At 43.4% G+C, this 17652-nt stretch overlaps 1 protein-coding gene across 3 annotated transcripts in view; it reads right to left on the reverse strand.

Annotated features, from left to right (window-relative positions):
• The window catches only part of LOC103215816 (signal-regulatory protein gamma), a 98282-nt gene that overhangs the window by 1607 nt on the left and 79023 nt on the right, over nt 1-17652 (reverse strand). Inside the window, exons 1-2 of one of the 3 annotated variants that reach the window (XM_073008863.1) lie at nt 14867-15233; nt 6550-6903 (exon numbers count right to left, since the gene is read on the reverse strand). The exons of 1 other annotated variant lie outside the window; for it this stretch is intronic. In XM_073008863.1, the coding sequence (XP_072864964.1) occupies nt 6550-6903; nt 14867-14942 (430 nt within the window). In that variant the 5' untranslated portion in view covers nt 14943-15233. Of the gene's footprint in view, nt 1-6549; nt 6904-14866; nt 15234-17652 lie in introns of those variants that run through there. One more of the 3 variants, XM_073008856.1, reaches the window with a different exon arrangement.

The raw sequence follows: 17652 nt of genomic DNA on the forward strand, positions 1-17652 counted from the left end.
GTTAGGAAGGGGCTACCCAGGATGCCATCCCAGAGGACCCCACTTACCCCATCTGAGGCTACCTGGGACTGTCACTGCTCCAAATCTTTGGACACTGCATCTTACCCTGGCTGCCTTAGCTGCAACATAAGGCAGAAGCCAGGGAAAGAGGTTCCTCATTCCCTTACCCTGTCCCAGGCTGCCGGGCTGTCCTCCTGGAGGGACAAAGTGGACAGAATGTGTACTCACGTATTCATATGTGTGGCACCTGAGTCCCTCACTTGATCCTCACAAGTCTGTAAGGCAGGGTTTATTATTCCATTCTGATGGGGAAATTGAGGTCCAGAGAATTTAGGGAGGGTCACAAGGTTACTTGCATCCAAACTTAGGGAAGCCCATGATTATGTCCCTTAGGATGATTCCTGAGACTGTGTCCTTTTGAACAAGACAAGTCCAATTTTGCAGGGTCATAGGAACAATTATGAAAGGGCAGGTAGGGGTCATGAGTATAACCGAGTACCCCCAGTTTGCTAAGACGTAGTTTATTTTCTCTTTGTTTTCTTTCCCATTTCCCCCGCTCCCAGTTTCCTACTTAGTCCTTCAGAAATGCAAATATAACCTTTCACCTCCCCCTCACCAGATATTCCCTGCAGGGCAAGTTCTTCTGTGTGCTCCAAGACAGATCTCTCCTGGAAAGTTGGCACACCAAAGCATACCCACCACGGAAACTTCACCTCCAGGGGTAGCTTCCAGACTTTCATCCACCAGGAGGGCATATGGAAAGCATGCCCGCTTGGCCACTTTTACAACTGACTTCTGTCCAGGATGGCGCCAACTCAACTGGCGGGTAGCTAAGTCACCAGGCACTAGCAGAGGGACCCCTGCCCTTGGTCCCATCCCCATTACCTTTTGAAAGTGTCTGCTTTCTGCTCCAAAGGGGAAGTGGCACATTTAAAGGCAGGACACTTTGTGCCCCTTCCCCAACCTAGCTTTGGAATAAATTCACTTTTTTTGGTATCAGACCTCGCTCTCCTTGATTGGATTCTACATGCAGCAAGCAACTAACATGCTTTTTGTTTATATGAGGATGGCTTCAGAGTGAAAGATTTGCAGGCTGCCCTGTTTAGCCCCCACAGTGAGGGTGGACCCCGTGTTTTTGAGAGCTGGGGAGGCCCTTGAGGGGCTGGGCCTAATATACTGTGCTGGATAGAAAACACCCTGGTAAGTCAAAGCATGACTCTCATGCTTGGAAGGGACTCAGACATCAAGCTCACTTCGACCCCAGAGCGGGTGCCATCTGAAATCTCTCTGTTGGACAGACAGTCAGATCTGGGGGAACACACATTTGGATTCTTTGCATTTTTACAATGAGCATTTTTTTGCTGTTAAAAGCAAACAAATGAAGTTATGTTTACTTCTGTTTTCATGTATGTTTTCTGGGAAATAAAATGGTGCTGATAGGTCCTTAAGGAAGGAATGGAGATCTCAGCATCTGTGGCTGGAATGTTGGAGGCCAGCAGTTCTCAGCTGGGTGGCTCTCTGGAACTTTGTCTCCCTTGAGGAGAGTTGTACTCTCCAAGTTCACTCCTCCTTCTACAGGGCAGCCCATAGAAAGACTGGTTAAATTGAAAATAGGAAGGCCACACCCCTCTCCTCAATTAACACAACTCTAAGGGACTCTCTCAGCCCTTGGCTTCTCTGAAGAATCAGCTGGGTATTTGTCCTGCCTGCACTGTGGCTCAGCACGTCCCTCTCCTACACTTCTGCCTCACTCCCTTAGGCATATTGACCCTGACAGCACTCTAACATGCTTCCTGAATTCCTGTATCCACCTCCAGTTGACCTCCTAGCAAAACTGACAGTGGAAATGGTCTCAAAAGTAGACTCTAAAATGCAAATTTGGAAACTGACCGCTCATCAAGATTAGCTGGCAATGAGGACCCCAGGGCTGGTAGTGAGTGGAGCTGGGCTGGCCCTGGCTTGCAGCTATGGTGCAATTAATACAACTTTCGCTGGCAGTGACGTAGGAAGGAAATTCCTTGGCATCAGCCATTTGAAACTGGATTGGGAAATGGTAGTTATGAGGACTAAGGTGTTTGATGGCTGTTGCTGGGCATCGATTCTTTGGGGAAAGATGATGAGAAGCTAAGAGTAACTTATCATGAATTAAGGCTCAGTGTGAAAACCAGAGGACTTCTTGGCAGCAGTGTAGATTGTTATCTCCTGGAGCCAGAGGGCAGAAAGAATAGAAGATTGGGTTCCAGATCATTATAAGAGTAGCAGAACCACAGAGGAGGATGAATCTCAGCTTCAACAGGCTGCTGTGCTGGGCTAGGGCCCTGATGGGGAAGTTGCAAGACCCTGAGATGTGGGAGGGAATGTTTGGATCAAAGAACTTATGATCATCAGTCATCTTCTGGGTTTCTGGAAACAGTTGCAGCAGCATAACTAATTATAACTAACCTCCCCAAACCAAAAGAAAAAGCAAAAAAGATTGAAAGATTGAAAGCTACCTGAGCACAGCCTAAGCACCATTTCTACTTGAGGGCCGGAGGAACACTGACCCATCTGAGGTTGCATGGCTTCGGCATCACAGAGCTCACATCTGTTGAACATTGACTGCAGGCCAGGTGCTGCCCTAAGTACTCTACAGGATTTAACTCATTCGGCCCCAACTCCTGGTCTGTGAGGCTGGTGTTATCACCTACAAGTGAGGACACTGAGGCCCATGGTGGTGGAGTGCCTTCTCCCAGGTCACAGAGCCAGGAGGTGGCAGAGCTGGGATGTGGCCCAGGCAGTTGGACTCGGGCCACGCTCTCCTAACCACAGTTCTGCAGGAGTTCAGTGACAACCTGAACACTGCCACCATTCAAGGCTCTGTGTACATCCTCTCCAATCCTCACAGAACCCCTGAGGGTTGGCAATCATCATCGCCATTTCACAGACAGGGAAGCTGAGGACTCAAGGGAAGCCAGGATTCGCCCAAGATCACATGATCTTGGGAAAACCCCATTGCTTACTAAGGTCTATCGTCTCCCCAGGCTCACTGCATCCTCATAACATGCTGGAAAGGTTGGTACCATTATCGACATTCTACACATGGGGAAAGTGAGGCTCAGCAAGGGGAACTGGGTTGCCCAAGGTAACACATCTTAAAATAACACCTTGATGGCAGGGCGCAGTAGCTCACACCTGTAATCCCAGCACTTTGTGAGGCCAAGGTGGGTGGATCACCTGCGGTCAGGAGTTCAGGACTAGCCTGGCCAACATGATGAAACACTGTCTCTACTAAAAATACAAAAAAAAAAAAAAAAAAAAAAAAAAATGCTGGTTGTGGTAGTGGGTGCTACTCGGGAGGCTGAAGCAGAATCACTTGAACCCAGGAGGTGGAGGCTGCAGTGAGCCAAGATGGCGCCACTGCACTCCAGCGTGGGCAACAAGAGTGAAACTTCATCTCAAAAAAAATAAAATAACACCTTGATTTGGGGGTGTCTACTCTGCACTGGGTGATTTATACACAAGAACTCAAATCCTTTCCATTCTCCCCAAGGAGTCCCTGATTATCACCAAGGAGCAGCAGCGGGGCCAGATCCCCATCCTGGCACTTTCTCCTTTTATAACAAGTACTATGAAGGAAGAGCCATTTCTTGACCCTTTTATAGATAAGGACTCTGAGGCTCAGTGAGGAGACCTGTGTGGTGAGCAAGTGGGGGAGCCAAGGTTTGATCCCCACCAGCCTGACTTACAGCCCCTGTCTCTGTAACACTCAGCTGTGCTTGTCAAAGTGTGGAGATGCTCCACCCTTCTCTTTCCAAACTCTTGCAGTTCTATAGCAATAAGCATAGGCTGAGGCAGGAGAATTGCTTGAACCCAGGAGGTGGAAATTACAGTGAGCCAAGATCGCGCCACTGCACTCCAGTCTGATTCTACAGATGAGGAAACCAAGGCTGAGAAAAGCAAAGGCACTGTCTCCTCATCCCCCAAGTACCCAATGGGCATTTCCAGCGTTCCCCAAGCTCTCGTGTCTATCAGTTGAGCAAGTGCCTGAACTTCATGAACCCTGACACTAACCACCACCTTCCCTTTTTCCCTTTGAGATCCTTGACTTCATGCAATTCTAGGGAGAAGTCTCTTGCCAGGGCACCCAGATCTGGTTACCCTATAGCCATAAACTGAAGTCAGTGGACTCCTGACAGCCTGAGGGGAGAATATAAACTCTTGCTCCAGTGAGCCCCAAGCACCCACCAGGAAATGACTCATCTCCTTATCCTTAGTCCTCAGCACCATGAGTAGGTGAGCATGTGGTCTGCTGGGCTGCAGGAGGCCCAACTCTGCTCCATGGATGCTGCTCAGTGATGTGCAGAGACCTGTCCTTTAGGAACAGGTTCCCATATCATGAGACATCTGCAGGACCTTTCTGATGGGGGCCAGTCCCTCCTACTCCCATAGGATTTGTTGTTTTGTTTTTCCTTTCTTTTTTTGAGACAGAATCTTGCTCTGTCATCCAGGCTGGAGTGCAGTGGCACAATCTCAGCTCACTGTAATCTCCACCTCCTGGGTTTGAGCAATTCTCCTGCCTCAGCCTATGCTTATTGCTATAGAATTGTAAGAGTTTGGAATGAGAAGGGTGGAGCATTTCTCCACACTTTGACAAGCACAGCTGAGTGTTACAGAGACAGGGGCTGTGAGTCAGGCTGGTGGGGACCAAACTTTGGCTCCCCCACTTGCTCACCACACAGGTCTCCTCTCTGAGCCTCAGAGTCCTTATCTGTAAAAGGGGCAAGAAATGGCTTTTCCTTCATAGTACTTGTTATAAAAGGAGAAAGTGCCAGGATGAGGATCTGGCCCAGTTGCTGCTCCATGGCCTCCTCCCACCTCCCTCTTTTCTCATCCAGGGCATCATTTAGGCTGACAGCATGGCAAAGAGGAGTGAGCACTCTACTAGGAGTCAGCAGATGTGGGTCACACCTAGGCCACTTACTTGCTGGGACTGTCTAGGCACGGGATGCATCATCTAGGAACTTCAATGTCTCTTCCTGTAATATCTGCACAATCAGGATAAAGCCACCCTCCCTGCCTATGTCCAGCGGTTATGGGGAGACTTGATTGTTATAATGTCTAGGAGGGAAATTAGGCCATATCCACACACATTAAAACACACACCCCCTCTGATCTAGCAATGGCACTTCCAGTGGGTGTCTCCCACCTGAGTAAGGTCACACATGTATAAGGTCATCCACTGCAGGACTGTTTTAATAGCTCAAGGTTGGGGACAACTTACGTATCCCTCAATGGAAGACTGTAAAATAAATCTGACACTTCCATAAGCTGGAGTATTCTGTAGCTATTACACAATGCAGCAGGTCTCCATCCTGATAAGAAATCTCAGTATCGAATGCTAAGGCTTACATTTGGGAGAGGTTTTCCAATCACCAATGGGTCTAACGGTCTGAATGTGAGTATTCTGAACCTTTAGGAAACTGACAAAAAGGAGAAGTGCTGGCTCCCTGCTTAGCGGTTCTGTTTAAGGAGCTTCAGTCAGCACCTGTGATGCGCCAGGCTCTTCTACGGAAACAATGTCTAATACGGGCAGGAACGAGCCTTCCTGGAATCAGATGTGGGCTCTGGTCCAGATCCTGTCACCAGCTGGTCCTGTGACTGTGGGCAAGGCCCCTGTCATCTCCTGACTTCAAGTTTCCACCTGTAACTGGGGGTTGGGCTGCATGGTCTGAGGGTCCTTCCTGCACTAATGTCCCAGGATCCGGAGTTAGAACAAGGATTCTGGTGCTCTGGCAGTAAATACAAAATGCGCATCTTTGCTGCCTTAACTGAGGAACCCAAAGTCACCTAGAAGGGAGACCTCCTCCCTGGGGTGAGGGACATTCTAGGATGACCCAGCTTTGTTCAGAGCCTTTAGTGACTGCATCAATCAGTCCCTGAACCATACAAGGGTTTTTCTAAAAGACCCACAGAAAATGCCCAAACCTCTGGCTTCTCCTCTCACCAGGGCCATCAGACTAAACAGTAAATCTGTGCCTTTTAGGAATCTTCTCAGTTGATGTTTGGTGATGAAATAAAGGAAAGCACACCTTCGCTGCTCCCTGCCCTGCGTGGATTCTTATCAGAAGGGATGAGAACACAAGCTTGGTGGAGCCTGGCACACAGTAGGTTCTCAGGGAGTGCCTGTCGCATAGAGGAGACTCGGCCACACTGAGGGGGAAGTGCTCTCTGGAGGCAGCAGGTGAGCTCTGGCCCTGTGCCTGGGCAAGTCACTCTGTCAGTTCCCTCATCTGTGGAACCAAAGGGCTGGGCCCGATTTGAAGAGGCCAGGGCTACAGAGCCAGGCAGATGAAGGATGCAGATGTTCCCACCCTTTACCAGCCGTGGACCCTTGAGCAAATAGCATGACATCTCCAGGCCTCAACTTCCCTTATCTGTAAAAGGGGGAGACATTAATTCATGAAAAGGAGCACCCACCACCACACCTGATTGTTGCTCTAAGAATGGAGGGTGTTATTATTGAGTTATTGTCACACATCAGGGGACAAAGGAGACCCGTGCTGTACTCACCACGCACAGAGAGCTCAGTGCCTGCTCCAGACTTAAACTCCACGTCGGGGCTCCCTTTCCGGAACTTCACACAGTAGTAGGTGCCGGCATCTGCTGGGGTGATGTTACTGATGCGGATGGTAAAGTCCATGTTGTTTCTCTTTGTGGGGTCTGAAACAGGTGTTACCCGGGGAAAGTGGCCTTCTTTCTGATTGTAGATTAATTCCCGGCCTGGTCCAGCTCCTCTGAACCACTGGGTGGGCCCCACAGGGATCAGGGAGGTCATAGTGCAGTTCAGAGTGGCCGACTCTCCTGCTGTGACTGACACGGACTTCTCAGGCTGAATCACCTGCAGCTCCTCCTCACCCAACACTCCTGAAAAGGAGCGCAAAGCCATCATTTTTTCATCCTTACGTGATCCTCTGTGTTTCTTCAAGTGTTTATCAATGACTTTCATTGACTGCATACACACAAAGAGCAGGCCTTGAGCTGAGCACACTCTGTATATTATCTTATTTAACCCTCACACAAGCCTGTAACATATGACTGTATTACCTGTAAAGACATGGAAGCACAGAGGTTCAATTTCAAGGTAGCACTTTGGATTGAGGACCTGAGTGGAGCTCCTGAGACCTCCTTGGAAGTGTCAGGCCTTGGCAGATATATGATCCTCCACTCTCTGGCCACATGGAGTGTTGCACTTTCTGGACCATTGCATCGATCATACAAGGCCATATGACTTCTTTAGACCACTGAGTTGTGAGCAGAAGTCATGGATATAATTTGTGGGCTGTATATTCAACTGCAAGAGCACCTATGGATTAACCTCTGCCTTCCACAGAGACCCAGGAGACTCTGACGGTGTTTGCTTGCTCCATCAGCCTGAATGCATGAATGACCATAGCGTGCAGAATCCTCACCCACACTGAACATTCAGTTTAAAATGTAAACACAACAATGTTTTAAGCCCCCAGGGATTGCTCACTCATAGCTTAATCAGATTACATTAATTTCCTAATGTTGATGTGACAAATTACCAAAATTTAGTGTCATAAAACAAAAGAAATTTATCATATTATAGTTGCAGAGGTCAGGAGTCCAAAATAATGCTACTGTATTACAACCAAGGAGTAATGACGAAAGAAAAACACACAATGGTAGAGAATAAAACAGTGGTGAGTAGGGGTGAAATTGGGGGAAGTGATGGGGAGATGTAGGTCAAAAAATACAAATTGCAGATGGTTGATAAAGAAGTCCAGAGAATGAAGGTACAATATGAGGCCTCCAATTAAAAATGTGTTGAATTCAGTATTTTTGTTAAAAGCATATTTTATGTGCTCTTGACATACACACATGTGCAGGGTAACTATAGGAGATGCTAGGTGTCTCCAATTGCTTCACTAAATACATGCACATGAAAGCATCATGTTTTACGCTTTACATACGTGCAATTTTTTAAACAGTTGTCAGTAAAGCTATGTGTCTTCTGGAGGCTCTGTTTTTTGCCTTTCCAAATTCTAGAGGCTGCCCGTGTTCCTTTTTCGCAGTTACATCTTCCCGTCACTCTAACCTCTTGCTTGCATCCTCACATGTCCTTCTCTAGGAATTAATCTCCTTCCTCCTTCCTGTAAGGACCTTTCTTACATATGGTGTCCACCCTGATGCTAGATCCAGATGTTAAAACCACTGTCTTAAAAATGTTTGAAGTGGTTTTGGGCACAGTGGCTCATGTGTGTAATCCAGCACTTTGGGAGGCGGAGGTGGGCTGAGCACCTGAGGTCAGGAGTTCGAGACCATCCTGTCCAACATGGAGAAACCCTCGTTTCTATGAAATACAAAATTAGTCGGGCGTGGTGATGCATGCCGGTAATCCCTACTTGGGAGGCTGAGGCCAGAGAATTGCTTGAACCTGGGAGGTGGAGGTTGAGGTGAGCCGAGATCACACCACTGAAGTGGTAAAGGAAACAATGGATAAAAAACTAAAACCACAGGATTATACATGCATTAACAAAATAATATCAAGAAATAAAAATTATAAAACAAATCAAATGGAAACTTAGGATTTGAAAGTACAATAAATACAGTTCACTAGGGATTTCCCCAACAGGTGTGAGCTGGTAGAAAAAAATCAGAAAACTGGAAGATGGGATAATTGAAATTATTGAGACTGAAGTATGGATGAAAAAAGGAATAAAACAAAGAGAATAGAATCTAAGGTAATTGCGGGACATAATCAAATGAATCAAAATAACATTATTAGAGTCCCGGGGGGAATAAAAAGGGAAGAGAGAAAGGAGCAGAAGATTTTTTGAAGACATAATGGCCAAAATGTTTGCAAACTTGATATAACTCATAAATCTAGAAATTAAGATGCTGAGGAAATGCAAATTTAACTCAAAGACAAGCTCAGAGATCCACAATAATACATATCATATTCCAACTCTTGAAAAACCAAAGACAAAGAGAGAATTCTGAAAAGAGCAAGAGAGAAGTGATTTCTTATATACAAGGAACCCTCAATAAGATTTATCAACTGAGTTCTTTTCAGAAGCGTTGGAGGCCAGAAGACAGCAGGATGATATGTTTAAAATGCTGAAAGTAGGAAAAACCTGTCAACCATGAATTCTATACCTGGGAAGACAAGTGTTCTTCAAACATGAGGGAGGAATTCAAATATTCTTAGATAAACAAAAGCAAAGAGAGTCCATTACCACTAAACCTTACCTACAAAAAATGCTAAAGGGAGTGCTTCAGGTGGAAATAAAAGGATGCTACATGGCAACTAAAAGTTGTATGAAGAAATAAAGGTGTCCAGTTATGTGTACATTTAAAAAAAAATCATATTTTCCTGATGCCTCAACATCCCACAAACAAGCTGTGAGCACCCTAAACACATGATGAGGTAACCAGTGTGACAATGCTGGTCCCTGCCACAATTCCTCTTCTTGTCCTCCTCTGCTGTGACCTAGTGACACTGAAACACTCTAGTAAAACCCATTGTGTTTTTTCTTTGTGTCCTCCATCATGACTCCCAGTAAAGGCAATTGCTTCCCATCTCTCTTGCTTCTGCTTGGTTGAGGCTACTCCCTGGAACTCCACCCATATGGCTTCCTGTGTGACATGCCCCACACCCTCTAGGACCTGTGAATAGAATAAATCATTCCACTTCATATGCCTCTCTACAAGAACTTTTCATGGCCATGTTAGAGTGATGCTTTAAGACTCAACCAGCAAGACTTACTCTACCATTTTCAACACTAACGGCAATGAGGACAGAATCATTCTAAATTGGGGTGGAAAGTTCCTGGGAGAAGCCCTGTGACTGTTCATGCCTTACTGATTTGCTACTTTGATTGGCTACTTTAATTTAAGAAGGCTTTTTACCCTGATGGCTTTTCCGTGCTGTGCTATGTACAGCTTTGTGTTGCCTTTTGGAGTGCGACCAAGACTCTATCCTAAGATGTAGATCCTGTTCCAATATCGATAATGACATCCACGTTTCTTCAAGGGTACAGGGTGACATAAATTGATAACAACCTCTTCAAAGGAGATTCAAGTGATACACATATTAATGACACATAATCAAGCATCTCTAAGTTGTTTTTGGGGTGCCAGTGGCAACATATCCTTCTTTACAAATTTTACTTATAAATTAAAAGCAACAACCACTCCTGTTTGTGTCTTCAAATGATCAACCTAAAAGTGAAGATTTTGGCAATGTCTTTCATGCCTCTTGAAGTCTCTAAACCACTCATGATGGCCACACATTTTCCCCAGGGCCTTTGAGGCAAATATAATGCCCCTCTCGGCCTTTGCTATACTCCATTACAACAACAAATTTCTGGTTATCTGTTGGGCTCTCCTGGCTTAGAGTCCAGATCTGAGGAGCATACTCTCCTGTTGTAATTATTAACCATAAATTGTCCCAAAGCCATGCTCTGCTTATCTGAAATGGAGCTCATGGGAATCTAAACTTCCATGAAAATACAAAATTAAGATCGCTGCCAGGTAGAGCTGCACACCTTTCTGTTACCAGTTGGCATTATTATTACTGGGTTTGTTGATGCAATAATCCTCAACTAAATACTAGCTGAGTTCAACAGCATAATAGAAGGAATATATACAATGAGCAAGTGGTATTTATTCCTGGAATACAAGAATGTTTTAATATAGAAATGACAAACAATGTAGTACACCATATTTATAGAAGAAAGAGAAGAAACACATGATTATCTCATTTGATGCAAAACAGCATTTGACAAATGTGGACATCTTTTTCAGACAAAAACATCAATAATAGGAATATATGAAAACTTTTCTAAGGTAAAAAATGTTATATACACACACCTTATTTTATTTTCACTCATGACTGACTAATTTACTATTTTATTTACCTATTTATCATGTATATTACTGTCATTACTATGACAGTATTGGAAAAAGAAATCAGTAAGACAATCTCATTCATGATTACTATCAACAAAGCTAAAATAGCGAGAAACAAATTTAACGAAGGACATGAAAGAACTCCACACAAAAAACTGTAAAACCCTGAAGAAAAATAAATAGAAGACGAATAATGGAAAGATATTCATGCTTGTGGATTAGATAATTGCTTTTGTTAAAAGTGTACATACTACCCAGAGAGATCTACAGATTCAATTCATTATTAGTAAAATTTTAATGACATTTTCCTCAGAAATGGACAAAACAATCCTCAAGTTCACATTAGTCATAGAAAATTGTGACTAGAAAAGGCAATCTTGAGCAAAAAGACTGGAGGCCTCACACTGCCTGATTTCAAAATTGACTACAGTGCCATAGTAATCAAAACAGCATGGCACTGGCATAAAAATAGACACATAGACCAACGGATCAGACTAGAGAACCCAGAAATAAACTCACACATTTACACTCAATTAACTTTTGAGAAAAATGTCAAGAAGACACAACAGGAAAGGTCAGTCTTTTCAAAAAGTGGCATTGGGAAACCTGCATATCCGTGTGTAGAGGAATGAATTAGACCTTCATCTCATATGACATACAAAAATCAACTCAAAACGTATTAAAGTCTTAAATGTAAGATCTGAAACTGTTAAAGTACTAGAAGAAAAGGCCATGACACTGGTGTGGGCAATGAATTTTCAGATATGAATCCCAAAGCACAGGCAACAACAACAACAAAATAGACAAATGGCAAATTACAAATGAACAAATTACAACAAACTGAAAAGCTTCTACACAGCCAAGGAAACAATCAACAGAGTGAAAAGACAACCGGCAGAATGGAAGAAGGTATTTGATAGCCATACATCTGATGAAAAGTCAATATACAAAATATGTAAGGAAGTGAAACAACTCAATATTAAGAAAATAATTCAACTAAAACATGGGCCAAAGATCTTAAGAGCCATTTCTCAAAAGAATAAACTAAAATGACCAGCAGGCCTGTAAAAATACTCAACCTTACTATTCATCTGATAAATGCAAATTAAAACCACAGTAAGCTAGCATCTCACACTTGTTAGAATGGCTATTATTAAAAAGATGATAACTAGTTTTGGAGAGGATGTGGAGAAAAGGGGATTCTTGCATACAGTTAGTGGGAATGTAATTTAGTAGAGCCATTAGCGAAAACAGGATGGAGGCTCCTCAAATAATTAAAAATAGAACTATCATATGATCTGGCAATCTCACCACTGGGCATGTATCCAAAGGAAATGACATCAACATGTCACAGAGATGTCTGCACTCCCATGTCCATTGCAGCATTATTTATAATAATCAGGATATTGACGCAACCTAGGTGTCCATCAGTAGATAAATGGAGAAAGAAAATGTGGTATATACACAATGGAATTCTAATCAGCCTGACCAAAGAAGGAAATCCTGTCATTTCCAACAACATAAATGATCCTGGAAGATGTTATGCTGAGTACAATAAGTCAGGCACAGAAAGACATTGCATAATGCCACTCATGTGTAGAATTTTAAAATGTTGAACTCATAGAAGTAGAGAGTATAATAGTGGTTACCAGGCACTAGGCAGGGGGTGCATTTTGGGAGATATTGGTCAAAGGATACAAAATTTCAGTTTAGTTAGGAGAAATTAGTTCCACAATTTTGTACAATATGGAGTCTTGAGTTCATAACACGATTTGTATTCTCAAAAATTGTTGAGAGCAGATTTTAAGAGATCTCACCACAAAAATGACATATATACAAGGTAGTTCATATGTTAATTATCTCAAATTAGTCATTCTGAAATGTACACATATTTCATTAATATGATATACATGATAAGTATATATAGTTTTCTCAAGTAAAAATAAAATATTTTATTAAAAATTTCATTGACATTAGCAACTTGGAGAAACAATGATAAAAAATGAAATCTCCTGTGTGTGCCTGTACACTTACTTATATGCACACATGCATATACATATGTATACACACACATATATACACACATTTGCAAATATATATACACACATACATATATACAAATGTATAAACACACATATAGATACAAACATTCACAAATATATATCAAAGTGTGACCTATTGTGATAGTATATAAGTTTGTTTTGTGTGTTAAATGAAATTACAACACACCTTAAAATCTCAGGAAAATATTTGGCCCATAGAAAGCATCCAACACGTTATTAACAAACTTAGAAGTACATACATCACAATTGTAACTCTGGTTGTTGCTAAATAGTGTGGTAGGCAATAATTAATTCTACGTTTGCTTCCCCGCATTTTCTAATATTTCTGTTAGTAGCATAACATGACTAAAAGAATGAACTCTGGAGCTGGTTGACCTGGACTTGAATTCGAGCTGCTCCACTGACTGAGGTAGAAGACAATGAATGGAGAAGTTCTTCCCTCTCCTTGACTCCTTGTTTGCAAATAGGGGATAATAGTTGTAGCTTTCACACAGGGATGTTGTGAGGATTAGTGGAGTTAAAACGGGCAAAATGCTAATAACTGTGTCTACATGGTAGGAAGAGCTCAATTGTTAAACTCTTACTGCTATCATTTGTGTACAGTGTACGTGTGAGAAAAATAATTTGAAAAGTGAGACCCCTGCCCTCTAGGGCCTGTTAGGTGACATCACAGCAAGGCCCAGTGGGGAACTGAGAGTCTGCTGTGCCCAGCCCTCTGGTTCTGGGGTCGGCTCTATGGCCTGAGAAGGGATCAGGACACGCAACTTGCCTGGATGCAGTGAGCAGGGCTCTCTCAGGCTGCACAAGGAAAGGGCCTCCAATCCTGTCTGTCTTGGGGAAGGGGAAAGAAATTATCCATGGGAAAGTTAAGAGAACCAAGGGAGGTTGTAGTACCTGTTATGGGCTGAATGTGTTCCTCAAAATGCACATGTTGAAGCTCTAATCCCCAGCACCTCTGAATGTTACAGTTTGGGAGACAGAGTCTTTAAGAGGGAATTTAGTTAAATGAGGTCATAGGGGTGGGCCTTAATCCAACATGACTGATATTCTCAAAAGAAGAGGAGATGAGGACACAGACACACACACATAGTAAGATTATATGTTAAGACACAGAGAGAAAATGGCCCTCTACAATCCAAGGAGAGAGACCTCAGTAGAAACTAACCCTGCTGACACCTTGATCTTGGACTTCAGCCTTCCTAACTACAAGGAAGTAAATGTCTGTAGTTTTAGCTGCCCAGCAGGCAGGTCTTTGTCGTGGAAGCCCTAGGAAAGGAATATAGGACCCAGTAAGCAGCAAATGTGGAACTTCTTAAAGAGGAAGAGATCACAGAGAAATGGGTGGTAAGAATCAGGTCACAGGGGAAGGAGGAGCATGGGGGAACAGAGGACACAGTGAGGAGCACCCTTAGGTAGAACCGTGGCTGAACATTCCCAGGACACACTGCACCACTGGCCATCTCAAGTGAGCACCATTACAGACTTCACCTCCTCACAGTGATGAAGAGAGAGGGCTGGGCTTGGAGCCACATAACCCTGTTAGGGTGTCTCTGAGCTCAGTCTGTGGCCTTGGGATGTTGCTTGGCCCTAGGGCCTCAGCACTGGTAAGGATTTAAATAACGATTCTTCTCTGCTTTGTCAATTGAAATATCAAAATGTAAGTAATTGTTGTAGTGGTGGTTGAATCATCCTGTGGTTCAATGCCTCTGGTAGCCAGCTGCAGATCCACAGAGAAAGTGCTCAGCCCCCTGATTTTCTGCTCTCAGTCAAGGCCTAATCCTTGGCCTTTCTTGGCAGCACTTGTCATTGTCTGGAATCCCTGGAAGTCCAGGGGCAGGCCATGGCTCAATAGGCAGGGAAAAAGGACTTTAACCCAAAGCAATGCTCACCTGGTAGTCCCCCCAACAGTAGATTCATCAGCAGGAAAGGACCAGGAAGGTGGGGCCAGGAGGCTGGGATGGGCATTCTGGAGACCTTAGGAGTCTGCTCTGTCCAAACTTCTGTACTGGGAAGATCGCAGACTCGCCTCTGAGGAGAGAAGACAAGCCCTGCCTCCCTTGGTTCAAGAGGAAGTGGCTGTGATGGAGTGAGGCAGTAACCTGCTTCTCGGTTGTGAAATAGAAAAAAGGCACAGCAAGCAGCTACAATGCAAGCAATTATTCACGCTCCATTTCAGGAGAATCAGACAGGCTTAGCAGAGATAATGCCTCCTTCCCACTTGGGGTCTGATTTCCTTCCACATGGCTCCTCACCCCATCTTTATGTCTTCTTGGTGATTTGCCATTTGGTGCTCTTCAGCTAAGAAGGACTTGTGGTTATGAAATGTTACCTAAACTCTCCATCTCAAGACTGCAGGATGTGGTTGGCTTATGGTCTCACTCTGCACCAGCCTCAACCACATGCTACTCATTTGGGGACAGGAGGAGGGATCACAGGACCTGCTCAATGTTGGAGAGGAATCAGGTCTGCTCTTGAAATGGTTCCCTACTCCAAACGTTTATCAATATAACTGGCAAAACTTTGCCCCAGTTTAGTTTCATGTGGACCTTAGCACTTTCATGTGCCTGCACCCAGAAGAAGGAATTACTTCCTGACTTCTTCCAGGAGAGGAAGTGGGCTTAGGGTAATAAGGATCTGTTTTGTGGGGTCAGGTGGGGATTATGGGTTATGGAGAGGGTATAGGTTTATTATGGGGGAGAATATGGAGGACAGATTCCTAGGGCAGTCACATGAATTTCAATACTCTTTGCTCTGTACACAGAACACCTATTCCATTCATCACTGTGTTCAGATGGGAACTGAGGAGGGCGGGAGAATAAATACCCTGACTAAGAGGGTGTGCTAAGGAGTTGGTGAAGTTACTGGGCCTTCCTAGGTTCAGTTTTGCCTTCTAACCTTGGGATAATAAGTCTCACTGCCATGTTTTAGTGGACTTCAAAGGAGGTAATGACTATACATGCCTGAGACTCAGTAGGTCATTATTGATACTCATGGTGCCAGGTGAAGAGAGGAACTCAGAATATTGCTTTTATATGGATTCCTACTGCATGCTGAGTTTCCCACCAGTGGCCTTTCCCAGCTTCCCAGGACTTCTGGGACCCAGCTTATACAGTGTACTTGGACTACCCCTGCCACTCTGAGATCAATTGCTCCCTCTGGATCCTCTTCACCCTGCTTCTTGTCCATCTGTAGATCTTTTCTTACAATCTCTAGCTGTGTGACTTTCAACAAGACACTTGACTTCTCTAAGCCCTAATTTAAATATGTGTATATGTATGTTATAACATGCACCTTGTAGTGATATGGTAAGAGTAATATAAACCATACATACACAAGGCTTGATTCATATTTAATTGTAACCAAAATATTGTGGCTGTAATTATATTTGTGTACAGGAAGAATTCACTGCTTCCCTGATATGCTTGTGCTTTAGAAAAATTACCTTGTTAGGAGAAATGGTTTCTCCTCCTTCATCTATGACTAAGAAAGACCTGTCTGGAAACCTCTCTTTCCCAGGCTAGGTTTACGGTCCTTCATCCATCACGAGTAATTGTCAAATGAAAATTTAAACATCATTACATTTCCATCCAAATTTGTTTTTCAATGTGGCAGATGCGGAGAGGGTAAAATCATCACCTCCTGTTCCACACCCACAGAAGTGAATATAAAATTAATAAAATCATGTTAATCGATGTCAAATTACACTTTAAAACAAGAAACTAGTCTCTATATGACATGAAGAGTAGTAGCAGCTATTGTTTATTGCAGATGTCCTGTGCTCCAGTTACTGTAATAAGCATTTCATGCCAGTTACCTCATTAATTCCTTACTCTGACCCCATGAGATTAGCACTACCATTAACTTTCTTTTACCGGTGAGGAAACTTGAGGCACATAGGCAATAATAAATTTGCTCAACATCACCCAGCTTTTAGAATTAGAACACAGGTTGTCATACTCCATGGCCTTCACTGTTAATGGTTGTACTATGACACCTCTCACAAGAAGGGAGAGACATCTCTCAGGAAGGAAGCAGAGAAGAAGCCATAATCTCAATTAGGAACAGCCCCCACAGCAATGTTGGGATAGGTGCCATGTTCCACAAAGTGCTGACAACACACGATCACTCAGGGTATTATTCCTGGAAAGATGACAGTGAAAGGAGTAATCACTAAACAAGTGGGCAAGAGTGGCATCATGAAAGATAAATGATAAATTCAAGAACAATAACTCAAAAACAAAAACAGCAATGAGACTAATATCTCAGAAAATAATATGAAGAGGTTTTTAACATTAGCATATTTAGTAACTGTATAGAGATAACAAAAGGAACGTAAATCCATAAAACAACATCAGTCATGTATGAAACAAGAATAGGTAGGCATGAAGTAACAACAGGTATCTGATAAAAGTAACAAAACAGAGAATTTTGAAAAAATATAATTAGTGCTAAGTTGTTTAAAAAATAAATAGGTTGATGAATTAATCCATTCTTGCTATAATTATTATAATAAAATACCTGAGACTGGATAATTGATAAAGAAAAGAGGTTTAATTGGCTCATGGTTCCAGAGGCTTTACAGGAAGCATAATGCTGGTATCAGCTTCTTGGAGGTCTCAGGAAACTTACAAAAATGGCAGAAGGTGAAGGGGAAGTGGGCATATGGTATATGGCT

This window comes from Chlorocebus sabaeus, chromosome 2 (genome assembly GCF_047675955.1).
Source record: "Chlorocebus sabaeus isolate Y175 chromosome 2, mChlSab1.0.hap1, whole genome shotgun sequence".
In the NCBI taxonomy this organism is placed as follows: Eukaryota; Metazoa; Chordata; class Mammalia; order Primates; family Cercopithecidae; genus Chlorocebus; species Chlorocebus sabaeus.